General features: G+C 40.2%; 1 protein-coding gene across 2 annotated transcripts in view; it reads right to left on the reverse strand.

Annotated features, from left to right (window-relative positions):
* Window positions 1-1385: 1385 nt before the first annotated feature.
* The window catches only part of PRKCE (protein kinase C epsilon), a 385401-nt gene continuing 358885 nt past the window's right edge, over window positions 1386-27901 (reverse strand). Inside the window, exons 14-16 of one of the 2 annotated variants that reach the window (XM_072989353.2) lie at window positions 23416-23562; window positions 17454-17483; window positions 5819-6604 (exon numbers count right to left, since the gene is read on the reverse strand). In XM_072989353.2, coding sequence (XP_072845454.1) covers window positions 17469-17483; window positions 23416-23562 — 162 coding nt within the window. In that variant the 3' untranslated portion in view covers window positions 5819-6604; window positions 17454-17468. Of the gene's footprint in view, window positions 6605-17453; window positions 17484-23415; window positions 23563-27901 lie in introns of both variants that reach the window. The other variant, XM_072989347.2, reaches the window with a different exon arrangement.

The following is a 27901-nucleotide window of genomic DNA, read 5'->3' on the forward strand; positions in this document are numbered from 1 at the left end:
GTCTCTAAAAATAGAGAGAAAGAAAATACAATATCCTGACTACAATTTTTTTTTTTTGCTTGTTTGGCATTTGCGCACCTTTCACCCAGAGCTCAAATATGTTACTTTTTTGGGACAGAAAGGGCTGCAACCCCCCCCCCCAAACGAGCTTGGCCAGTGTGCCCATCCTTGCTGAGGGAGTAGTCCAAAAAAGTAACCTTATTCAAGCTCTTTCTCCCACCAGGATGGGAAAACTTTACAGAAGAAAAAGAAATGTAACAGCGTGTTCATTCTCAACAAGTTCAAGGTAAAAGGCAGAGCCTGCCAAGTAGAAAAAGGACATGGACTGAATTCCTTTGTGCTGCAGAGGACTGCAGTGTATGTGCACGGCAAGACTCTTCAATTCCACTGGCCACCAATCTAGCCATAGTCATGCAGGCACATACCGTATAGATACCATCTGCTAGTCTTGGATGTGGAGGGAGCACATACCTGCCTCCATCAAAAGATGCTGCTAAACAATGTGATCATGCGATGATACATCATGCTAGAAATGGGGATGTATATCTCAGATGCGCATGTGCACTGCCAACATCTACCAAAAGGCTGTTTGCATGCATGTGAAGGCTTTTGGGATTTTAGCTAGAATCCCTGTCCACATTAAGGTTTTAAATTTTCTACTCAGCATCTTGCAGAAGGAAATGGCAGTGGCAGGTTTTTTAAACATACAAACGCTTATTAAGAGGTTTTTCATGCCAGGAATGAGGGAGTCATATAATCCACAAGTTTGTTTACAACAGCTTTATGGAATGTCCATGTTCCCTTTAAAAATGGCTAATCCACCTTTTGTGTAAAAGCCTTATTTCATACAAAAGGTGATGCACTGTACAATTGTTCCTTATTCAAGCCAATATATAAGCAGCTTCCGAGGGCTAATGGCTACCCCATCCCCCAAAGCTGCCCTTTCCTATGGCAGGGTTAGGGAGCACATGGCCCTTTAGGTCTTGCTGGATCCTATTAACTCAAGCAGCATGATGAAAACTGCAGTCAAATAACACCTGGAGAAACTTTACCCTATGGGGTTTAAGAGAAGTATATACCTTTACCACCTAACCTTGTCAGTTCTTGCACTGAATGTCCACAGCAAACATGTGGCAGAAGTAACACGGAGCTGGCATTACTGTGTAGAAATCTAATGGGTAGTTCTATACTACTCCCCCGCCCCCAATAAACATAAACTAATGAGATGATGTAACCTTTGTGACGTCTCTGTGCTTCCACTCCAGAAGCTAGAGGGCCTTTGCCGCCCCCCTGCCCCCTCAGCCCTTAAATGTTAACCAAGATAAATTAAGTTATTCTAAGAAGTTCAATCTATTATTACATCGGTAAGCCAGACAACACATGACTTGATACAGCATAATATTTAATATTTTGAAATCATCATATGAATACATATATGTGTATATATAATAATTACACCTGAGTCTTTTTTTAAAAAAAAATACAACACACCAACATAATGGAATTGAATGTCATCATCGCTAAGAGGTCACAAATGACCAGACGCATAACTGACACTAACCTAATCTGCCTTCTTGAGAAGACAACACAGACCCAATTTCCTAGGTGACGTTGGCTGTGTGGGAACCACAGCAGTACTGCTCTGCCCCGATGGTCTTCCAGTCGCATGAGAAACCCATGGCAGCCTTCCTCATCTTGGCACCCTCCAGCCTAGGTGGTTCTAGGAATATGGGGAATAGGCCCCGACACATCTGGAAAGCCTACAAGCTGAAGACTATTGTTCTGGGCCAGCCAGGAAGAGTCCTTACTAAGACTGCTTGGTGTGCTACTTATTCCTTTTCACGGATCAGACCTGTTATCTCTCAGTGGCAGAGGCAGCCATATTGTGAAGGAAGGTTTGCCAGACGATATGAACTCTGACAGGCCTTCTCCTATTTCAGTGGGCTCCATCTGGCCTACCCGTCACGGCAGGCTGCACTGTTTCAAACAGCACTTACAGGTAGCACCAAGGAGGCTGAGTTTTATCAGGCATTATAATTTACCAGAAAGATGCTAAGTTAAGGGCATTATGTGGAAGAAATATGGCACCTAGGTCAGAATTACTCAAAACTGGTGATGCCGGCACCCTCTCTGCTGGACATGAAGTTTCTCCCAGGTGACTAAGCCTTGTTTGGAACGTGGGAGGCAAATGAAAAAAAAACAAACAAAACCAAAACACCTCACTGTTGCTGCTTCCAGGTCAGAATGAAAGGGCCTTGTGTCTTCAAACTCATAGCCTGTGCTTCTGTCAGCAAAAGTCCTTTTTTTGCTCTTTCCCCCACTATCTCTATCATTCTATATAGAGTTTAAGAGAAGTATATAGGAGATTTAGTACAGCTTAATATAGGTCTACATCTTTTTTTGTAACAAAAAAGAAAAAAACCCTCATGTTTGACAGTAACTTGAACCAATACACAAACAGAGTATTGCACATGGACATTATCATAATTATTCTTTCATAGGCTAAATTTTTTAATAATATGCCTGAACATGCAGCAGTTGATACCTCTATATTCATTGAATTCCACAGGCCTTGCAATAAACACCTATATACAAAATCCTCACCTGTACAAAAGGCAACACCCCCGCAAAAGAAAAGAGAAAGAGAGAGAAAAGCTTTTAGAGTGCCACTCTGCCAGTCACATATATAATTTTGCAACTGGAAAATCCAAGTGCAACAAGTAAAATGGATCCCCGTAACTGCTCATTCAGTCCAGATGTGTAAGAGTGTGTGTATATGTGTGTGTATATACACACACAGAATATACATACATACATGTATACACAACCACACACACAATGACCTCAACAATACATACACCCATGTGCACGCGCACACACGCACGCACGCACAAACACAGGGTACCCCCAGAAATATAAGTACATAACACTGTCAGCATATCTACAAGCGGTAACTTCACATTTGCTAATGTATTTTCCACATGAGTTACCATTTTAAAAAATGACTACACAAGAAAATCCATTTACAGCTCTCAGCAATGTAAGTCATAATGATGAGTTTGAATTTTGATCTTCAGTCTCTAAATGCACTTTCACATCATGAATAGCTTTTTTTTTTTTTTGGCTTTGTATTTTTCCTATATAGCACAGTTTTCTGACTGGACTGACTCCCTGCCTCCAGCTGAAAAGAACAGTAGTACTATTGGGCATGAGCCAGCTGGACCCATAGTACAGTAGTACAGTATCACGTGGTCCTTTCTCTCCCCTTTGGGTTTTGGCCAGGAGCACATGCACAGCAATGCCTCAGGATCAAACTAGAAATGGCCTATTTCGACCAAATGTTGGGATGATCTTCCAAATGGTAAGAGTTATTTGACAGTAAAATGGATCGTCCTGTAGGATCAGATAATCTTTGAGTGTTTTTAGTGCTGCAAACTGGATAACTGCGTCAGGGACGCTCTAAGATTTCCTGCATTGGCAAGCAGTTTGAATAGATAAGCCTTGGAGTTCCTTCCGACTCTACGATTCTGATTTAAAATGCATGGTTTGGTGTCAGTTTGTTTTTAATTATCTGTAAGCAGCCTCTGCCAAAGGGACTGATAAGAACTGGAACTGCAGCAGGCAGTGAGAGGAGCTGAAGATTTTCTCCCATTGCTGCAGTCTGGGGGAAAATGGTCCTTTTTTTATATAAAATACAGTAGGATCCTCCTATCCATGGGATAGGTATTTGTGGTTTCACTTATTCACAATGTGAAAATATTAAAACAAAACAAAACAGAAATACTGTACATATTTTCCATAATGTAGTTACCAGAGCTGACCACTAGAGATAGCCAGAGACCATGCCATGTACAGAATTCGCTATTATCTGTGGTTTGGGGCATCCATGGTGAGGGGTTTGGAACCAATCCCCTGAGGATATGGGGATCCTACTGTACATGTTAAATGCAAAGATGCATTTACAATATTTAGCCATTGCCTCCAATGGATCACTCATTTGAATTTCCCACTGCTGAATCTATGTGTTCGTCTAGGGTTATTGGTACAGACAATTGGAGCGCCCTCTTGCAGGAATCCTGAAGAGGACTGGGCTGCTGGATATACACCTGAGATGTGTAGGGGCACCTACTAAATCAAGTCAAGGCTAATGCATTGCAATATACTGCTCTTGGCCAAAGGCCTTTAATGAGGAGAGAGGGAAGGCAAAGTTTATGCTCAAAGTAGAAAGGTGCATGTCCCTCCACCCACCCACCTATATCTTTTTTGGTAAAAGCCACAAAAGTAACACACTGCTGCTAGAAGTAAAAATAAACCATTTAAAATGAGTCATTATTCAGATTCTGCACAATAAAGAATAGTTTTAAAAAATGCTCTGTGTATCTCCTTCAAACATATCACTGTATCAGTGAAATGAATGATTCAAATGCTAGTTCTCCTATGAAAAGATTGCCATGTATATGTTGAAGAATCTGTAAAATTTGAAGAAAACCTACGTCACTACTGTATTGTAGGCTTTTAGAGAATTTGTCCATTCTTTAGCCCTTTAACACCTGTCTGTAAAGCATCTGTGTTTGTTTTTTGTTTGTTTTAAAGTTTAGGTATAATTATTGAAAAAAATCTAACTTAAAACTATTCTTAGTATGTGTTAGAATATTTTTTCTTGACAACTGTATCTATTTTAGTTTTATTTTCTTTGAATCCGCTTTCTAGTATTATTTAAAACTCTACTGCTTCTCTTGCAAGAAGGGTTTTTGGTATCACTCTCTCCCTTCTTTTTTGCTTCTGCAAACATTTTTGCCCCATTTCCCCTAATCTGGCAAGATGCTCTACTATATGCATGAAAAGAAGTAACTGTGCACAGAAGTCCAGCCTCAGAATTCTGGGATAACTATGGAAATTCTGCCCTACACATGATTGCACTTCCATCACTGTTTCACTTGATTCCTAACAGACTTGAATGAAAGGGAAACAATCTCTCTTCTAAGAGGTAGTTGTGCTGTTTGGTTTCAGCATGTATTACAAAAATAAAAATAAGACCTGTGGCACATTGAAGATTAACTGATTTGTTCCAGAATGGGGGTTTTGTGGATTCCAATCCACTTCCTCAGAAAGTGGATTGTAATCTAGAAGGAGTTTATGGAAATACACCAGTCTCTAAGGTATCCCATATATTTCATTTTTTAAGCTCTGCTTATCAGCCCTGCAACTTGCATTGAGCCCAAACAATCAGTTTTGGTGCAGGCTTCAATCAAGGGCCCGTAAGCTGCCTTAAGCACTCAGAACTATAGGGGAACCCAATGAAATAATGTCACCCTGAACTCTGCTTAGAAGCCAGCTTTTCAGTCTTACTAGTCAAAATTGGAGAGAAATGAAGGAGTGCTTAAACCCTTTTCTTGAACAAGCTGTTCTACTTAACTAAATGGCCAGAATCCTGTTGAGAAAAACCACATAAACAGCAGCAGTTTTGTCCTTTGACAGGCTGTCCTTTGCAGGATTGGTTGCACAATCTATCCTTCATCCAGTGTATGAGTGGTCATGTAATGGACATCCTACCAAGGAGCAGGAATTGCATGTGTGCTTACTGCTGCATAATGCTTTTTCCCAACAGGATTCTAGTGAAAGGCTCCTAAATGCTCCCACATAAAAGGTTCTAGATATGTGTTCACCCAGGAATCAGAAATCTAAAATAATTTGGGTAGAGATGGTGGGAAATAGGAATTGTGGCATGTAGGTAAGAAGTATGGACCTTGTCCCTGCTCCTCAGTTCTGAAATGCAACCTCCTGAGGATCTCCTTTACTGAAATGAAATACGGCGATATTTTTGCTGAAGAAATAGGGCTCATGAGTATCTATTTGCAGTATGTACTTTCAAGCTTCCATCCCCATTCAGTTGGAATCTATGGCAAAGCTCTCACTAATTTCAGATCTTCACCTCCACCTGATCTTCTTCAATATTCAGGGAGTGAACATGTTCAAATGTTTGTCCATATGCCACCACTGCATCTTTGAAAATCTCTTACTATTGAAGCTTATGAGAAGGATGTCTCTTAAGACTATTTTTTTTCAGTATGAAAAATGAATAGGAAAAAAAAGCACCCATACATACCTTTCCAGTGCCTTTTTAAAAGAATAGAGTTAACTGGGAATTTAAAAAAAATCAAACTGAGAAAAATAGGAAATAAGCAGCAAGAAACAACTGCAATGTGTTACCTTTGCAAATTCTGATACAACATATTTTGCATTGCTTGATGAGCCAGATATTATGACAACCTCCAGATCAAAGACAAAAGGAAATAATAAATAGATAGATAACAGTATAAAACTGGGACGTGGGGGGGAGGCTCTGGGCTCAAGGTCAGAGAAGTAGTTCTTGACGTTATAGCTGGAGAATCTTTTCAGAATCAAATCCTGTAGTGTCAATGACCGAGTGGTCCTGGTTTGAGTAGAGGGAGGGTTATTATGGCAGCAGCTCTTCTCCAAAGTATGAGAAGCCTTTAAATTCTTCTTGGTTGATTTGCTTTATGATTGCTTCATCCACTTGTGTTAGGACTGGGTCCTCTCGTGTAAAGTCTTGATCAAAGTTATTTACATCCCTTTTGGTTTTCTAGAAAGAAAAGCAGACAGTTATGGGTGAGAGGTTGTTTTATACTAACAACCAGAAGCTCAAACAACCGTTTTTGGTGGGTTGAGTGGAGTGAGAGGATTGGGTTAAAGTTGCTTGCTTTGTTCACATGGCTTCTAAAAGAAGTCAGTGTTCTAAAATGATATATAAATAAGATCCACTTCATACAAGAGAATATGAAGATGACCAAGCAAGATCATGGAAGCAAAAATGGTTTTGAAAAGCCAGTTTGCCTCTAATTGAGATGTTAAGAGCAAGGAGATGGCATAGTGGATAGCTCAACATATGACACTGTGCAGCAATAATTTTGATAAAGCATGGATTCAAACCTATCCTATCTGCAGATGGGTATCACCTGTTCACTACACGTCTTGCCCCATTAGATGACAGTATCACAAGTGGATCTTCCCAAAGTTACTTTTTTGAACTACAGGTCCCAGAATTCCTCAGCCTTCACATGCACCATGTTGGCTAGGGGGCTCTGGGAGTTCTAGCCTGCAAAAGAAGGGGGGGAATGAACAATCCCTCCCAAACCATTTTTCCAAGATCTGGTGTCTAGGTGCTTTCTCCAGCTGCCACAGCACTTCTTCTATGACTGGCTTGCTGAAATGTCAAATTCCTGTGACCCAAGTGCTCAAATGGCCTGGGGACTGTCTAATGGTCTCTAGTTGATCTCAGTGTAAGATCCCAGTATTGACGAGAGCTAGACCAAACTGTAGGATCAGCATGGCATGGGGTGGCAAAGCCATCAGGCTGTATTCAAAACATTTGAGATAGCAAAGTAGAACCCTGGTTTATCATAAGCATAAGCCATCAAGTCAAATCTGACTAATGGCGACCATTTTCTGGGTTTTTCATATAAAGAGTACTCCTAAGTACAGTGGTGCCTATCTTAATGACGATAATCAGTTCCAGGAAAATCACCATTAAGCGAAAACATCGTAAAGCATAATTAAAAACCCCACTGAAATGCATTGAAACCCGTTCAATGCATTCCAATGGGGTAAAAACTCACCGTCCAGTGAAGATCCTCCATACGGCGGCCATTTTCGCTGCCTGTATAGCGAGGAATCCGTCCCTAAGCACAGCGGGGAGCCATTTTAAGCACCCAGCAGCCATTCTGAAAACCCGACGATCAGCTGTTTTTGATCGTCGTAAAGTGAAAATCGGTTCCCAAAGCAGGGAACCGATCATCGCTAAGTGAAATTCCCCCATTTAGACCATTGTTTTGCGATTGCAGTTGCGATCGCAAAAACACTGTCATAAAGCAGATTCATTGTAATGCGGGGCAATCGTTAAGTGGGGCACAACTGTAGTTTTTCCATTCCCTTCTGGTGGGGCCCTGGGACTGTGCAACTTGCCCAAGGCCACACAGGCTGGCTCTTTTCCCTGGGGAATTGAACTCCCAACTTCTGGCCCCACAACCAGATACCTAAACTACTTGCAACTGTCTGAAGAACTGTAGAATGCTGTCCTCTCCACATGAGTCAGAATCCCAGTTCTGGTTTTGGCTCATGCAGAGAGGCTACCTGACTAAAAAAAGATAAAGAGCTAATGGTATCATGCTCCTCTAAAGGCATGTGGATTCTACACACTTTAAAACACAAACAAAGAGGGTTTAAGTCATCTATGAAATGTATCATGCTTCAGATTCAGATTTAGAGCTCTGCTGGAGAAAACAATCCCCAGCATAATTCTTAGCCCAACAGATTTCAAAGTACGAGGCAAATTTTCATGGAGCCTGACAGACCCTGCTAACCCCTCTCTTGACTTGAGATTCTCAGTCCATCATTTCTCTCCCAGAATACCTGAGAACAAGGATAGTTCTGGGATGTTGTGAAGCAGTGGTCAAGCTGCAAACACTATTGTTGGTCTTGCAGCAACAAACAAAAGATGAAGGCCTAAAAGAAGAGAAATCAGGCTATTGTTTTTGAAAAAAAAAACTGTTCAGTAAATTTCTCCCATGGAGAAATTTACTGAAATGGTCCTCCTCAGTCTCTTTCAACATCAGAGCATTTCAAGAGGTTCTACCTATGTGACATCTATAACTGCTCTGTAACTCTTTTTCCTCTCAGTTCCAACCTCCCCCACCTCACCTCTGGTTCTCAATATAGGCTTACTCGTTTTATTTCCAAATTGTGTTAGGGATCCTTATCCAAGTCCCTTCAAACCCTTCTCATGAAAATAGAACCCTCCCCCCCCACTTTTACATATACTTGGCACAGAGACAAAGACTGCTGCCAGGTAAGTGGTCCGTCCTACACTTTGTCATATATATAGGGAGCCATGCATTGTTATTTTTATGTCACCTTGTGCACATCACTAACTTCCAATGACTTCTTTTGGTTACTGAGAGTGAAATGGAAATTCTATGGTTAAAGTGTCTGGAGTAGAAAGGGACTCTACAAGCTGGTAGAGGATGAAGCAGAGAAATTCAGTCGCTATAAACCAACGTGCATTTGTGTGCCCGTACCCCTCCCAGAAACACTTACAACCCCATTGCCCCAATTGAAATTTCTTCACAAATATTATCATTATAAATCCCTACTATTATCACAGATGGGGCAGATATGTGTTTCCGTTCTTCCATTAAATAGGAAAACATGCACAGGAGATGTGTGAGTGACTCAATTATTTTGTGTTCAAGCTTGAGGACTGGGGATGAACTGTTGCATTTTAGTGTATTCCTATAATTCTCCAGTCCTGTCAAAAACCTGGGCATTGACATTTTTTATAAATTTAAAATGCAACTGCCATGCTAGCCTGTTCACTGTGACCACAATTATTGGCGGTGGGGAAAGAGAGATGTCCCAGAGGACAAATGGAGTGGTAGCACTCCCTTTTGCCAGGTGACCTAGGAAAATGGCCTAACAAAGAGAGAATTGGAAGTGTTTCACAATGGTTGATCATTCTGGCCATAATGAGATTTCAGGGCCCCCAATTTCGTGGTATTTAAGAAATGGTGTCTCACAGTGACAAGAAGAGTCACATTAGTTGTTCATAGTCTCCCTCTGTATATCATTTGAGAAATACTTTTTATTAGTTTGAATTTAAAGCTAAACCAGTCCCTGATGCATGCCAAAATGAAGCTCAGATTATTTGCCCTTCCTTCCTTCCTTCCTTCCTTCCTTCCTTCCTTCCTTCCTTCCTCCCTCCCTCCCTCCCTCCCTCCCTCCCTCCCTCTACTCTGCCTTTCTCCTTAAAATGGATCCTAGGGAGTTTACATCATTAAAAGACAATGTTTAAAGCTAAAACAGCAAGTATACAAATATCAACAAGGATCAAACAAACATCGCACTAAAAGACAGTAAACAAAAGCAACACCAAAAATACATTAAAAGCAGTAAGGCACAACAATCCATTGAAAAACCCCACTCAGGCAGCCTGTCATTAAGGAGAAACCTGCCTGAAGAGAAAGGTCTTTGCCTGCTTGTGGAGACACACAAAGATGGAGCCAACTTGGCCTCATGTAGGAGGGAGTTACAAAGTTTAGGAGCAGTAACATAAAATGCCTTCTCCTGTATCCCTTCCAAACGCACCTGTGAAGGTGCTGAGACCAAGAGAAAGGCCTCTCCCGATGATCTTAACTTCCAAGTAGGGTCATAAAGGGTGCCACGGTCCTTGAGATAAACCTAGCTATAGATGAAAATATAACCTAACACAAACATAAACAATGGTGGCAAAATAAAGACAATTAACCCATAAGCAGCGGGCCCCCAGAGTTTAGCGAAACAAGGTTAAGCAGGAGTAAGACCGTGGAATGCCTGAGTGAACAACCACAGCTTGACTTGTTTCCTAAAGCCGAGGAGGGAAGGGGCCCATTGCATCTCCACTGGGAGGGAATTCCATAACGAGATGGCCAACACAGAGAAGGCCTGGTTCCTGGTTGTAGATTTCTGGGCCTTCCTTGAGGTGGCCCCCTGTAGCTTCATGAATTGGGAGGTGCAGTTGGGACAGGAGGTCCCTCTGGGGGGAGAGATGCTCTGAAAAGTAGTTAGGTCCTAAACTGTTTAGGTATATTTCAGGAGTGTGGCGAGGTAGGATTTTATTCTTCTAAAAGAATCAGAAAAGAGTCAGGAGGTGAGGCTGAGGAGCCTGACGCCAAGAGAGGCCCAGAAGGAAAAAACAAGAAACCGGGCCTTCTCGGCGGTGGCTCCTCGCCTCTGGAACAATCTGCCTCTGGAGATTCGCGTGGCCCCCTCGCTGGGTATCTTTAAAAATCAATTAAAAACGTGGATGTTTCGGCAGGCCTTCCCTCCAGCTAATTCCTGATGCTTTCCTTTCCTTTTTTACTGTTCGTCTTCCATCTTGCTGAATTTGTTTATCATGTAAAAACCCTTTTCTATCTTTATCTGTGTGTTTTATGTTGTTAGCCGCCTAGAGTGGTCGTAATTGACCAGATAGGCGGGATATAAATAAAATAAAATAAAATAAAATAAATAAATAATTAAATAAATAAAATCAATCTCATCTAGGACCCAAAATGAGATTGATGTTTTTCTTAGCAAGCACAAATCTGATTATCCAAAGCTCGCAGGTGCTTCCCAGGTACTCTTAACATGAGCATATGGCTTGTATTTACATAAACCAGACACTGTAGCATATGGCACTATTGCTATCTGACTTCTTTTATTCTAGAGCATAAATAATTATCTATAGCAGCATAGCATTATCTATAGTATAGATAATGCTATGTCTTCTTGCCCACCTGCTGGTAAGTACTAGAAATTGGCACCAGTGTGCATGGGTATGTGTGTAAAAGGGAGGTCATAACTGGAGGGTACAATACCTCCCCATCCTGGTCTGTGAGCCATCCCTGCTGGGGCTACATATGTAAACAGAATCGGGGCAAGAGGCTCATTCCACTTCTTGAAAATCTGAGCAAGAACATTTGAGTTGGCAAACCCCATTAACTTGATTAACTCCTGTTGTCACAGTCTTTTGTTACTCATTAGATGCTTTCATTTAATAAGTATGGAAATTTAAGGTTTAAAGATGCAGAATAAATATATGCAAAATAAATGCATAATATTATACAACTAAGAAGTAAAAGGAAAGAGAATAAAGGGAAATAAAACATTACTAGATCTCTTGGACACCAACAAAACAAACATAGGAAAAAGGTTGCAATATTAGTTGAATCTAGATGGGCGGGGTAAAAGCCAGAAAAATAAATAAATATTTGGAAACAGCTTTAATGCACTTCTTCAAGTGCATTATTGTGGCAACACAGGCAAAAGCAAAACAGAAGGGACAGAAAAATAACATGAGAAATAAACAACTGGTAGAAAATGATATGATTGTTGATCCATGAAAACAAAATGGGGAAAGAAAGACAGAAAGAGAGAGGGAGAGAAGAGGAAGGAAATATATGCAAATGACGGTTTTGTGTATTTTGTACTCTTTTGTTACTCATTTATTGTTTCACTAGGTAGAGGTAAAGGTTCCCCTTGACAATTTGTCCAGTCGTGTCCAACTCTAGGGGGCAGTGCTCATCTCCGTTTCCAGCCCACAGAGCTAGTGTTTTGTCCAAAGACAATCTTCCGTGGTAACATGGCCAGCATGACTAGACACAGAATGCCGTTACCTTCCCACTGTGGTGGTACCTATTTATCTACTTGAATTTTGCATGCTTTCGAACTGCTAGTTTGGCGGGAGCTGGGACAAGCGAGAGGGGCTCACTCTGTCGCATGGATTCGATGTTACAACTGCAGGTCTTCTGGCCTTGCAGCACAGAGGCTCCTGCGGTTTAACCTGTAGTGCCACCACATCCCATCTAAAGTTTCACTATATATGTATAAAATGTGGGGTCTTCTGAATCTGGAATTTCAGTTGAAATGGCTGAATTGATTTGATATTATCATATAAACTTTCACTTAAACTGAGAAGCATATGCCTACAAAACTATTTGTAAACACTGCATGCCATGGATAAACCATTCCAAATATATATATCTTGCAGGCCTTAAGAATTTCCTTTGCTTTTCCATGGGATACTCACACCACATAAACTCACCTATATACATGAAAATGTTGATTTTTGGATTATGACTCAAGCAAAGCGACTCAAATATCAGGCATTCCAAATTTTTATATTAGAACTATATCTTTTTTTTGATATGGCACAGTTTTTGGCTGCCCAAATACCTGAATAATGCAACTTCATATTCTACTCTTAGTCATCTTTCATTCCCTACTAGGTGGTGGGTCCTTCCCACATGGTTACTATTTAGCATTTGCTATTCCCATTTCCCAGAGTGCCCTCTTATAATTCTGTGTCTAGAGCAGAAGTCAGTAACAAGTGAACTGTGCAATGGATACAGTGTCCATGTCTATTTTTGATATATCTGCCAGTCTTGCCTCCTGCTGCCATCATTGAATTTGCTGTCATATCAGCAGCTAATTCTTCCCACCCCGGAGATACATTTTCAAACAAGGTGCAAGTGGACCTGGAATCTCAGAGTAACAGAATTACAGAACTGTAGCACATGAAACAATCCCAAAGGTCATGGAATTTAACTCCCTTCCAGTGCTGGAAATCCACAACTAAAGTATCCATGACAAATGGCAATCTAGCCTCTGTTTATAATCACCTCCAATGACGGAGAATCTACCATCATTTGAATCTGTGGGCAAAATATCATTGTGTAACTTTGCACCTGGTGAAATACAGATCAGGTGCCAGAAGTGTTTATAAGTAAAAGCTTCCTATCCCATTTTAGGTTCCAAGCTCCCTTTTGCCCTGCGAAAGCATCTGTGAGTCTTGGGATGAGCAGGGAGAAGCCTTTAAAAGTCAAAAATCACTGTTGGATTGCTGCTAACAGGACCTTTTACCACTGATCCAGGTTCTAAAAACCTCTGTCTTTCACATACAGTGGTGCCTTGCAAGACAAATGCCTCGCAGGACAAAAAACTCGCAAGACAAATGGTTTTGGCAATTGGGGGTGTGTGTGTGTGTTTGTTGATTCACAAGACAAATGTTCCTATGGCCATGCTTCACAAGAAGAATATTTTCCGTTTTTTGTTCCTGCCTCATGTTTGCTAATTTTTAAATGTTTTTCTATGATGTTTAAAAAGTTAAAGTTTTTTGATTGAAATTTTTGAAATCATTTGCAAAATATGTATGGCTTTAAAGAGCACTTAATAAACCCTTTGTAAACCAAATTTGACTTTGTTCTGACTTTTTTTGCCCATAGGAACACATTAATTAGATTTCAATGTATTCCTCTGGGAAAACGTGTTTCGCAAGATGATTTTTTTGCAAGACAACATTAACCGCGGAACATATTAAATTCATCTTGCGAGGCACCACTGTATATACTTTTGGTTTCCTGGGATAATTCCCCTCAACCTCTTGCAAGTAAGACAAAATTTCTGCCTTCCCCCATTGATCTGTCCATATCAGCATTAGGGGGAAAAAAACAACTGTCATAAGCTAAATGGCTTCTCAATAGTCTCTGCTAAGATCTCTTTTATTCTTTATAGGACATTTCTTCAGTAATCTTGCCCCTTGAGTTTCCAATCCCACAATGCATTCTTCCTGTTAGAAGCTGCTGGCTTGCAGAATGGGATTCCTGATCAAATGTTTATGGGGATTCTGCCATCTGGCAAATTGTATGCCAATGGCCTGAAGAATGAAATGCTGATTTCAGAACTCTTATCAGCAATATCGGTATGCAATTTTGATGCATGAACCACTTCCACACCACAGTACACTGATTGCTCCACTATGGAGTTGCCTGGGAAGAAGATTGTGCAAGCAACTGGAGAAAACTACAAAGTACAAATTGCAGCCAATGCAGTCACCTGCTCAGACATATTTTCTGTCACAGAGCAGCTTCAGGTTGAGCGGCAGAATTGGCACATGATATGCCAAGGAAGACTTGACATTTGTTCCAGATGGGCAGACAGGTGGCAAACTATAAAGTTATTTTAATGTAAAGAACTCAAACTACATTAAAGTTTGTCCTTTTAAAATATTTTACCCCACCTTTCTCCTTAAAAAGGACCAAGGCAGCTCACATCCTTGAAAGACAATATTTAAAGCTGAAAAAGAGGACTATACAATGGAGGAATACTTCCACAGACAAGAATTATATTTTGTGCTAGTCTTACTTACAAAAGTTACTTTACAAAAAAAGTTGCAAAGCTTTCCATTTTTGTGCAAACTAAACTATTTTAACACTTGCACACATTGCCCCAATCTAGGATAAATGCAGCTTAGTTTAAGAATTTGAAGTTATGAATAGGTTGTTTGTGTCTTTCTTAATAATCAGCCAGCCCTTCTGTTCTTATTGCATGTATATATGCTTTGTTTCTCAAGGGCAAGGACCTTGTAGACATTTATGCAAATTAGAGAGATGGGAAGGTAAAGGACAAAGTCTGTTTTGTTCTCAGATGGTGGTGATGGAAATACCTTTCTGAGGAGGTCTTATTGTTTTGAACCCAACTAAAGTACAAACAGCCCTTCTATGCCCATTCTACCCAACTCCATTCCACTACAGAAGCTTACCAGTCTGGCTGTTGACTTATATTTCAACACTGGTGGTGCAAATATGTTGACTCATATTACAACATTGGTCATTGCCCTTCATCACATGTGAGGCTAGGAGGTTAGCTGATGGGTAGCAAAGTAGGACACATGGACCTTTGTACTCTTAACAGAGAGGAACAACCCTAGACTGAGACAGATGCTGCCTCCTCCACACTGCCAATATGTGCTACCTCAGGTGATTGCATCATTCTGTTCAATGGAAGGGCTGGTGTGGCTATACCTGGCTGTGAGAGTCATCCTGTAATTACCCTATCCTACATATATTTACTTCAATGTGAGTCTCATTACAACTCTTTTCAGTCATCTTCCCAAATGAAATTAGGATTATATAGAGGGTAAACACCCCCATTTGTGCTTGGCACCCTCCATAAGCCTGCTCAACTCTCTTTGGTGTCTTAAATGTTTTCGCAACCTGGAAAATCAGGATTCACCGACAACTCAGAACTAGGAAAACTCACTTCTCTGACTACTAATTCTGAAAGTTATATATATATGGACTGAGAAGAGAATCAAGCCAGACAGGCTCCTTAATGCCGACATGGAGCACCCGATTGCTCTCTGAAGGAGCAGCAATGGCAACCGTGTAGGAGAAAGTGGGGTCAATGGTTTTTTTCCCCCTCTGCTTTCTTCTTCACACAGCAATGATCGCAAGAGGAGAGGAGGAATGAATGAATATTTCCTGCCCTTATAAGGCAGAGTGAAAATGCCACACCACTTACAGCAGAAAAAATTACTGGGGAGGCTGCTGCTTTTTCATAGGAAGAGGAAGTTCTGCAAAAGGTTTGTGGGGAGGCTTCCATAAGTTAAAAAAAAATAACTTCTTCCTTGAATTGTGTGGGTCTGAGAGCAGCATGGCTTTATTTATACATGTTTTTTAAACAAACAAACAAACAAACAAATAAATACGTACTGTACCCCTGGTCACCCAGAACCAGGGGCATGAGTTCAATAGCCAAGGCACTGAAGTAGTCTATCTGCCTACAAACACCACATCTTCAATTCAGCCTCTAGACCAGGGGGCCATAAGGACCTTTAAGACTCATTACACGGGGGTCTGTATGGACAGGACTCTCAGTGCTACGGATGTGAACTCTGATAGAGAGAACTGTTTTTTCTCTCTCTGTGTGTTAATCAATTGTGCTTTGTAATGTTTTTAGGGCTTAAGAGTTATATACCATTTTTGAACTACATGGGAGTCTGGTGTCCCCAAGCCCAGCCTTGTTGAAGGGAGAAGTGTGCTACTAAATGCTGCTAAAATAAATAAAGGACTACACTTGCTGCCACTCCTTACCTCCTACTCCTTATTAGCAAGTACTACTCAGCTCACTGTAACTGCCCACAATATGTATTTCTGCATCAAACAGTGCTCTGGCCATGTCTGGTATGCCCAGATCAGTGACTCACAGAGAAGCACACTGACTATATAGGTCTCCTAAGGAATGCACTGGAGTGGTGTGGAATTAAATTTTATAGGGAGAAATAAAAGCCCTTTCAATGTTTTCCAAATCCTGAGGTTTTATTTCCAGCAGTAACTGCATTAGAGGATGGGAGCTAACAAGTATACCAAATATTTGTTTTATCTGGAATGCTATACAATAGACTACATAATAGTTATAGTTTCCATGTTCATTCAATAAATATTATTTTGAAAAGGAGGGGAAAAAAGCTCAAAATGTAGAGAAATTATCTTTCTTATAAGAAGCTTTCATGGAAAGAGAAACAATCCAGAGGAGTGATCGTTATGGCAAAAATCTTTTCAGTACCTTGGTGTTTAGGGGGTCGCTCAAGAGCCTTGTAAGCATGCAATTAGTTTATTGGGGAGGGCATAAAAATGGTTGCTTTGCAGCTTAATATGCTGGCCTAGCACCCATTGAGAACTGCTGCTCTAAGCTCGAGTATCTTTGGGCAGTGCTAACTATATTAATGAGCCCAAGCTATTAATGCATCAAATATAAATGTGAGCCTAGCCATGAGAAAGGGTATCATGGCCTTGAGTCTCTAAGGGTACAAAGATGGTAGGGAATCCATGAAACTGCATTTTACGATGGTACATGGGTCAAACCCACAGCCCAAAGGTTGTTCTGAGCAATATACATTCCATGCAAATACATGCAGTAGAGCCCCTTTGTGCCCCCTCCCCCTTGCTAAATGCCCATTGCCATGCATCTGGATGACTCAATGGAAATATATTATGAGACTGGAAGGAGACACCTCACATTGGTACATCAGGCCTAAAAATGGACCTACCTGGATAGTTTCCCCACATTGTAGGCCTTACCTTAAAGAGGGACATTCAGACTGAAGCAAACTTGAAAAGAAAGAACATTCACACAAAAAGAAATTTACTTGGCCAGCACTTTCTGATGTCCCCATTTCTATTACTGAAGGAAGCTGCATTTTAAGAAGGATTGTATTGCATTTTATTTTATTTTACAGCCCAAGTGCAAAGCCATTCTCTTTCTATGAGTACAGGCTCAATAAGAAACTGTATATGCGACCTTATGACTTTCAAGCAGAAGAGGATCAAAACCCTTGTTAAAATGCACAACTAGTCAGTCATTAATTTTTTTTAAGTGAAAGCAAACATGGCAGATGTCAATAGGTTTATTTCTATCTAAAATGTTGTCTCCAGAAAGAAAGTCCCTCTTTAAGGATTCCAGCTACATTTCTTTGCAATCTGGTTATCTGCTGCAACTTTCAAATGCCATACTTTAAATTTTCTGCAGAAATTTCTTTATTAGATTTATGTAAGAGGGACTTGCAACAAAATGCTGCAATGCTAAGAGTTCCCATCCAGGGTCCTAGACATTCCATTTCACTTCCTCTCCCTCTGAGCAGTCAACCAGCCTTGTGTGGGTACTTAGCTCACTGAACTTTCCCCCACCCTTTCTTTAATATGTTTATTTATCCTAAGGATTTTTATTTTATTTTCAGAAAACCTTGGGCTTGACCCAGCGGCTCCTGACACCTCCCTCTTACGGGTGGGCGATGTCATTTTGGCTACACAACCACTGGTGATTGTGTGTTTGGAGAATGGACATAGACGGGCTGGGGCTCAAGAAAGGTTCTTGCCAGATGAAAAGCAGATGCATCTGACCAACCTTACCATCTGCAATCTGAATGACCATTCATTCCAAAGCAAATAACTGGAAATGGCCGCATTTTACCCAAGCTCTTTGCAAAATCCTATACATGCAGAAAAACTGCTTGGGAAATTTTCTAATATGTGAGCAAAGAAGTTCTATAGAAAACTGGCAACTTCTTCCACTGCAGAAGAGACCTGTGTGATATTTGCTGGCTTTCATCAGAGGTCTGGCTACCTTTGCTTTCCCCCCTTTTTGGTGTTGGGGTTATTGGATAGATTTGTTGCAGCACAACACTGAATATCTAACACAGTGCTGGCATCCTTAAGACAAGACTTAACAAGGAGCAAGAAAACTACCAGCAAAGACTGAAAGGAAAAACACACAGAGAATCCTGCAGTTACAGAAGCGATTACATGAACTATCATTTCATTGAGGAAAGAGGGACAAAAAGTGAGAAAATGGATAGCAGGACAGCCTGAAAAGCAGAGGATTGATTAGCAACCCACAAATACCCTGTGCTTCTTTTAGTAACAACAGTAGTAATAATATGTAAGCTTCAATCAAGCTTCCAGAGCTTCTGTCTCTCCTAAGAGAAATGCAGCCCATCCACAGCAGAGGGACAGCTTATCACAGGCTTCAGAAATATTCTGCTTTTGTTGCCTGCCCAGAATTGCAACAGAAAGTGTCAGGCACATAGTGGCTCCAGTCACAGTGATGGACTACATCCCCCCTTTGACTTAGCTGTCTCTGTAACTGAAAGATATTGACCTATGCCCAGGAAAAGTTACACATGCCTTTCCTATGTCTTCTCCAGAGCTTTGAAAAGTTACTTTATTGTACCTCAGCTCCCAACATCCCACAACCAACAACCCTCACCAAAGGCTGCTGAGAAAACCCCACAGTCAGGGGATAAAACTGCAGCCTCAGAAGTGCATGCAGTTCAAATGGACTGCACCACTCCATTTGAATTGCATTTTTCTAAAAGTCATCTTAACTTTTGATCTGGTTATACATATGATTAGTAAACCCAACTCCAAACATAACAACAGGAAGGGATGGAAAATGCACCCCCCTCAACCAAAAACCAAACTAAAACCTAACCCCAAGTGACACAAAAATTACAAACGGATGGCCCCAGGTGGCCATGGTCCAAACGATGGAGGGAAACTCATCCAGAAATGTTAAGGTCTGGTCCCCTCCTCTATTTCCCCAGTTAGTTGCCCTGCTCTTGCCTCAGGGTCCACCTATACTACTAAAAACAGACTGTTACCATTGTTCAGGGTTTAGGAATCATTTTTATTGGCTCAGGGAGTCCTTGTGAAAAGCACGGGTTTTCCAAAATGTTAGGCTTACACATAACTACCCTGGGAGGTGGTGAGCACTCCGACATTGGAGGCACCGTAGAGAAAGTTAGACAGCCATCTGTCAGGTGTGCAGTACTTTAACTTGGATTCCTGCACTGAGAAGAGGCTGGAATTCAACGGCCTTATAGGCCCTTTCCAACTCCATTAATCTATGACTCTATGATAATTACACGGTTTATGATGTTGTGTTATCTGTGTTTTTCTGTTTACAAATGACCCTACACTCCAGCAGCGCTATTGGCAGTACAGTCTTTTATGACTTATCTATATTAGAAACAAGTATTAGTTTCACATTATTACAACTGTCGTGGCTTCCCTCTGGGAATTGCACTTTGAGAGCGCCAAAGAGCCCAAACTCACCCTTACAAAATTACTACTTCCAGGATTTCTTAAAAAAACAGGAACAACCCCAAAGCCAGTTTTAGTTTAGACTGATCTACAGAATCAGGATTGTCTAAATTGCATAATGAACCTTATACGGTGGTGTGTGAAAATTTTTTTTCCAGTCTGTGGCCCCCTTCAAATGTGCCAGGGGGACCAACAGCACCATATGGCCCCCGTTGAGAATGGCTGGTGTAGATAATACTGGTTTATAGAAACCTTTCATCTTATCAACATATTGACAATGGTCAACATCCAGTTCGTGCTACCATAACGGTGCAAGGTGTTAAACCTGGCAACAAAGATTTGCACTATGCAATTGTGCAATCTATTGTGTATCCACAGCACAACTGACTGCACAATGTTCTAGTGGAACTGCTTCAGATATAGCACTTTTGCCTTGGTGCTATAAGTATATTTAGTGCATATGCAACCTCAAGTTACACTTGAAAAGAAAACTTTGCTTCTTGGAAGAGTGAATGACAGCTATTTACACAGTGTCACAGAACGTTGAAAGATTTAGTCAGGGAAAAACCCAGTTATTTCCCTTCTCTGGCAACTTGGCCTTAATTGCACTTTGTACAGTTTACTCCACAGAAAAGAATGAGAGTGACCAAGCATTCCTAAAATAATTCTAGACCGTCTTTAGCACTTCGAGTCTGATAGTTTTGCTACATTCAGATTTATTTTCTGAACATATTTACTGAATGTGTTTCTTGTGGGGTACAACTGCTGGGCCTACAAATGAGAACTTTTGTTCCTATGCAGAACTGCCCCTTGGGATGAGCTGTTGGAAACCCAGCTTGAAACATTTTATGGGCATCCTCAAGCTTTGAACAGGCCCCATGTGCCTAGGCAGCTCATTGGCTCCAAACAAACAGGGCGGACTATATAAAGTTTCCTGTTTGGGATGGGACATTGGTTGTCCACCAAGGTCTTCTTGGCTTTAATGGGTTTCTATGTTCTGATTCTGCATCTCAAAGGTGCTTATAGCTCAGTTTTGAGACCTCAGCCTTTTCCTTCACAATTCACGGTCACTTTCTTCGCTGTCAACGTTCTAGGGTTGCAGCCTTGGAGAAGTGCAGTTATCTGTACCTCTCCAACTGTGCTATCACAAAGATGTGCAGAGCGGAGCAAGCAGCCATTTCTTTGGCTTCAGTGACATAGCTCCTTCTCATGGCCAGTGTGGTTTGTGGCTGCCTGCCAGGGTGCTCGCCTTTCTTTGCCAGTCAGGATTCTAGCCTGACTGGTGAGGAAAGGTGCTTGATAAGCAGACCCAAATGGGGAGGTTCCATCTCTGGTCTCTTTTGGGAACAAATATCCATTTCCCCACCTTACTGGCCGCTATTTCATAGACATGACCAACAGAATGTCCAATTAGCAGTATAGGTGATTTGGTTTAATATTGGGATGCAAGCCCAGTGGAGGCAGAAATCGTGTAATGTAGCTTTTTCTAACAAAATCATCTACTCCTCCATTCTGTCCCTTTTTAGCTTTTGGCTGTAGAAGCAGAGGCACTGCACACCTACATCTGGGCATTCCTTCCTTCCACCTTCAGCAGGGCAGAAGTGCTATCATTCATATACTGTAGTACTGTTACTAGTGAGAATAAGAGGGAACTCATGCCAGAAGGGGAAGTGGAAGGATGTACAGAAACTGCCAGAAAGTTTAAGTAATCTTGTACAGGAAAAATAGGCAGCAGTCAAAGGGAAAAGCAAGTGAAGACACTGGAACTCTGTGTTCAGCTCTTATTACTCTTTTTATTAAAGTTTTTTCTTGAAATAGTTTGGAGTAGAGAAGTGTTGGAAAAGAAGATAAATCTACATAATGTGAAGAATTGTGATTACAATTAATATGCATCAATATTCAAAACCTGGTCATACTTAATTTGAAATAGAGGCAGAGCTTAGAAAAGTTATTTTTTAGATTTCAGTTCCCAGATTTGATATGCTCAGTTATGCAGGCCAAGAGGTTGTGGAAGCTATACTCCAAAAAGCAGTCTTCCAAATTACAGACAAGGAGAAGGATATGTATAAATACTTTGGTCTCTCATCCTTTAGCACTTCGTGGTATTCCTCTTAATGCATTAGCTCTTCCTGTTCTATGCAGGTTTGTCAGCACATAATAGGGAAAAGGTATACTAATTGACCCATGCAAGTTATTGTTCCCCTAGAATCTCTTATCATTCATATGAATCAGCCTCCTTACTAGGAACACTGGGAATTTAACCTTATCAGGACCTTATCAGATAAATAGCAACATAATGGACTGGAAATTTGTTCCCAGTACAGTCTAAAAAGAATCCCGTGGAAACAGTATTAAGCAGTTAGGTGGCAAAGTGAATCCTACGAGATGTTATTTTCAAATCAGACTTGTTGACAGTACTACTTTGAGAAGCTATATATTTCCCTAAAAGTTGCAGTAGCATTCACGCATGTAGAAAAAAAAACAAGAGATGCAAAAAATAGAAACAAAACTAAGACAAACCAGACACTTTCCATATTTTTTCTAAAGAATGTGGTGAAGAAAGGCATAATATGGCAGTTCTATGGATTTCTCTTAGAATATTTATGCATTAAGCTTAAATACACGGGCATATAACTCTTGGGTTCTATCAATTCAAAATTCACTGATCTCAAGGACTAAATTTCCAGTAAAGATTGTATCTGCTATAACATTCTCAGTCTAAAATGGAAGAAATCAACACAATGGTGGAAGGAAAATTAAAAATAAGGGTGGAAATATGCTTGGCTTATGTTGATTTGCCTGGTATGTTTGGTATAAAACATGCTGAAATATTGCTATAATGGAGATCCCTCCAAGTGGTATATTTTAGGCTTCTGATGTACTTCATTTTTTGTTCTTAACATCACAGATGAGGGTGTCTTAGCATATAAACTCTAAAGCTTCCCAGGTGCATAGACCACTGAATTATAAATCTGGAGAAAATGCATATTCCAATATGAATTTATTTTGATTATCAATAGTAGTAGAAATGCAGGGCCGTGGGAAATCTACATGTTTAGATTAATGCCTGGTAGGTGATAGCCAAAATATTCCAGCAATGACATGATAAGTGGAAATAGAAATTCATGCTTGATTATTTCAAGATGAAGAAAAATTGTTTTAGGCTGTAATGCCAGCCCATAAGGTATGGGCTCAAAACTAACACCAGGCTCTCAAGTTGGTAAGAAAGATAAAAGAAACATTTTCACTTTCATTGAGTAATGTGGTACGTACCTTGGTTGAAACCAGCAACCTAATAACCTAACTCTGAAACATGGCACATATTTACTTATTTTTTTTTTAGCTTTTGCGATATTCCAGTCTTAAGATCATCAAAGAAAAAGAACCAGCTTTTACATATTTTCAGCCACGTTCTCTGGGATAAACTCAGATCACTACTTACAATCCGTGGTTTGAAGGGTGGCTTGATTTTCCTTTGTTCTAAAAGAACCCAGTCAATTTCTTTGAAGAACGGGTGTTGTTTAATGGCCTCTTCACCATTCTGAGATGTCACACAGCCAAGTCGCTTATTTGGATTTTTTGTCATGAACTGCAGAAAAATAGAAAAGTCGGCAAATATTAATAATGAGGTGGGGTTGGGTGGCTTGTATTAACGAAATGGTAAAGAACATCAGGTCAAGCTCCTAGAAAAGCAGTGAAGGATCTACCATTCCATTTGGGTCAGACTTTCTGGTATCTTTCCATTTCAATACAATCTATTATTATTATTATTATTATTATTATTATTATTATTATTATTATTATTATTATTATTATTATTATTATTATTATTATTATTATTATTATTATTATTCCCTGCACCATCTGGTAACCAGGCCACTCTGGGCGGGTAACAACAGTATGAGTAACAATATAAAAACACGATAAAAATAAATTAATACATAACCAAATAAGATAAATTAAAACAGATGGCAATGAGGGTGGTAAAAAGGGTGATGGAGAGGATGGCAAAAAGGATGGTAAAAGGGAGGCTGAAATAATGGGAAAGCCTGGAATATCATCAACAAAGGATGATATTCATTTCTATTATGATATAGCAGCCAGTTAAACATATATAATATAGAGTAGGATATTATAGGATACATAATATAGGATAGCTATTTCACTGAAACATTCATCAGGCAAAATGTACTATTTCATTTAAAACGAAATAATGAACCACAGCTAACCCAGCTTATCAGTTTAGTGTACCTGTATGATACATATGCTTCTTTCATTACATTTTAAGGTATAAGAGAAAGATAATATACAGCTGACAGCAATGTACTCTCTAATATATATAATTAAAAACCCCTTCACATGGGATGGCATCACATGCAAAAGTTCTAGTTTCAATGCCTGTTATTTACAGATGGGGCTTGGGAAAACCCCTCTCCAAAATTCTGGAGCACCACCAACACCACACTTTTGGTGTAGACTGCACTGGGTTAGAAGGGCCATTGGTCTGGCTTGTTAAGAGCCTCGTGGCGCAGTGGTTAAAACGCTGTACTGCAGCTAAAACTGTGCTCACGACCTGGGGTTCAAATCCCAGGTAGCCGGCTCAAGGTTGACTCAGCCTTCCATCCTTCCGAGGTCGGTAAAATGAGTACCCAGCTTGCTGGGGGGGGGGCAATGTGTAGCCTGTATAATTAAATTGTAAACTGCCTGGAGAGTGCTTGTAGCGCTATGGGGCGGTATACAAGTCCAATAAATAAATAAATAAATAAATAAATAAATAAATAAATAAATAAATAAGAGACAGCTTGCTATACCCCTCAGATTACAGTCTGAGGATTGTCCAGTCTACCAAAGTTCAGCATCTTAAGGGATGTGATCAGTGATAAGGGAAGACATCAAAAAACCTAGTAATTTGTTAAATACACAGTATTCTATCAGTAGAGATGTCAATCTTTGCTTATTTCATTCTAAAGGGACTGAGTGTGAAACATTCTAAAAATGTTTTACTCCTCCTGGGTAGGCCAATGAAAGTTTTTGTGCTTTATTATTATTATTATTTTGCTCATAACCTTGGTATTTTGTGAGAAATGTGTATTTTTCTTCCTTCGTGGGGTGATTGAACAAAAACATATTTCTGTTTTGTTTGCTACTGCTGATGGGAAAAAAAGCTCTGGTTCTTTCACTCTCTTGCATAACAGAAAAAAATCTTATAGCAGTCGCCATTTGTGTCAGCAGGGTGTTTTTTATGGATGAAAATATCTGCAAGTATTCATTACACTTTGATCCATCAGTATGTAAACATATGAAGCTAACAAAATTTCTGTGTTGGGTCATTCTGTTCTGAGTGGCAAGATCTCTCCATGGCTTCACAACAGAGGTTTTATTTTTCAGTCCTGCTGTATGGAAATATTTTACGAAGATCTGAGGAACCCCTCCACATCTAACATTAGGCTCCAAGTCTCATCAGCTCCAGCAAGCTTGGCCAATGGTGAAGGAAAGAGTTCAAAGTAACTTTGTTACCTGTAACACATTAGTTTTTGATAAAAATCTTGCTCCCGTCATTACTTTTTTCATAGTACACTTGACTATTTTTATATTTTTAATGTACTTTTTTAAAAAGTGAAGTGTTACTAATAAGTAACGTACAGGCCATTTTTACACAACAGAAATACTAGTAAGTACATTATTGGGGGAAAAGCCCACATAATCTTTGCAAGATTTGCTGAGGAATTGTAGATGTACAGTTCGTCAAAAACTGGAGGGTTACAACTTGTTCTGTTTCTTGCTCTATCCAGAGATGCTGGGGATCTAATTTAGTCAAATCCCCAAAGCAGATCTAACACTAAGTTATAATTCCTCTATACTTCATATAATTCTAATTTTCAAAGAAGGGAATCAAGCCTAAGCTTTAAATGAAGGTTTCAAATTTCCAGAAGTCATGAGATACTTAACCACTGCTGTGGCTTCAAGGCTCTGTCAAGAAATCTCTGTAAATGAATATGCCCTTTGCCAACAAAGCACTGCAAAGATTTTGGTTCTGGTTTAGAGAATTCTCACAATGTTAAATTTCAAAGCATCCATAGTTGATGGTGTTGCAGAGTTGGAAGATTTAGATGAATACTACAAAGGAAGGGGTAACATGGCAAGAAAATGATGTTGAACTGAAAGCGAAGACTATTCTGCAAAAGTGACTCCAAAAGGTTTTCACAAATCTTAGGACTCTGGTACACAGCGCCTGATGAACAAAACCCCATGTTGAACAGTACAATGTGAGGAAATGAAGTGTTCCAAAGCTAATCCCTTGTTAATATCCACCAGTTCAGTATACAGACGCCCCTCCATTTCCCCTGTTTCCCCTGCTCCTCTGTTAAGTGCATACCACTGAAGCACAAAAGGAATAACACAACTTCCAGACACTAAACTACAGCTCACCCATAAGAAGTCTTCCTTTCCCCCCTTTTCCCTCCTTGTTTTCTACGCTCCAACTCACCAAGTGGGCACAGATTGGCCCCAATCCCTCACATGTTTTAAATGATCCAAGATTATTAACCCTGTCAGATTCACATTTAAGTTCTGAAATATTCTGAGCCATCAGGAAACCAATGTGGGTATACAGCTATGCCATCTAATACAACCCCTACATTGAGATCACCATCCAAGAATTCTGTAGGTGACCGTATTCCATGCAACAAGGATAAGAGCTTTCACTAGTTTATCATGGAGCCCAGTTCAATTGCAGAGAACATTTCTAGGTTAAGTGTCTCATTTGCATGATTTTGGGTGGATTCCTACTAGGGGCCGGAACATACTATCGATCTTTTTGTCAAAGCAGATGGGTTTTGATTCAGAGTAAAAGATACCAGGTATTGCAGAAAGCTATGGAATTCTTGTTTTAAAACGCCCACTTTGAAGGAGTTGGGTATGTTTAGCCTGGAGAACAGCAAATCTTAAAATATCTGAAATATGTTTTTTGCTGCTCCAATGGACTAGGTCAAAAGCAATAGATTTAAATTGTCAAGAAAGATAATTTTGACTGAACATTAGGAAAAACCTCCTGGCACATCAACTGTTCAGTAGCAAAATGGAATGGACTCTCCCTCAGAGAATTTTTTTAAAACAAAGGTGATATAACAAGGTACAGCTTCCATGGTATGGAGACCAACAGGTTGTTAACGTTCCAGGGTTTTGTGATCCAAAACCTGAAGCAGGGTTAACAGTATGTAGAAATTCCATTACAAGGCCATCCAAAGAGATTTTATTACCTGACAGACTGGATTGAATCTTACTTCAACATTAGGGGTGGGCTCAAGAGACTTGCACTACACCCACGATTAGCAGAATACAGGGTAAGGCATGTGGCAGGCACAGCTCTGGCTTCTAAGGCAATACAATTGTGATGGTAGTGGGAAGCTCAAGTAGAACAGCCAGGTAGAACAACCAGAGGGTTCCTGCAGCTGTCCTCCAACATCTGCTGCCCTAGTCAGCTGCCTCACTACGCCTAAGGTGGGAGTTGGAAATCTTAGTGGGATACCCAGACAGTGAGAATGCAATGTGTAGAACTCTGTACAGATGCTGGCATATGGTAATCATGTGAGTTCAGTTCCCAGGTTGAGTTGCCTGTAATTCTCTGATAAGGACTTTCCTAGCGGTTGTTCCCAGGCTCTGGAAGTCCATATCAAACTCTCCTCTTAGTTCTGCTGGCAGGGAAATACCATTTTAGTCAAAAGAGGCCTTTTGACATTTAAATCTGGAGTATTACTGATGGAGGTTTTGACTCCTTGGGTTATATTGTTTTTGTTAATTTCAAACATGTGTTTCTTAATGTACTTAACATAGTGATAGATGTGTTATTTATGTGTTCTTAATTGTGTCCATAATCTGTTTCTATGATTTAATTATATTTTTATTTTTATTCAATTATTATTACCCAC

The sequence above is a fragment of the Pogona vitticeps genome, chromosome 1 (genome assembly GCF_051106095.1).
Source record: "Pogona vitticeps strain Pit_001003342236 chromosome 1, PviZW2.1, whole genome shotgun sequence".
Classification (NCBI taxonomy): Eukaryota; Metazoa; Chordata; class Lepidosauria; order Squamata; family Agamidae; genus Pogona; species Pogona vitticeps.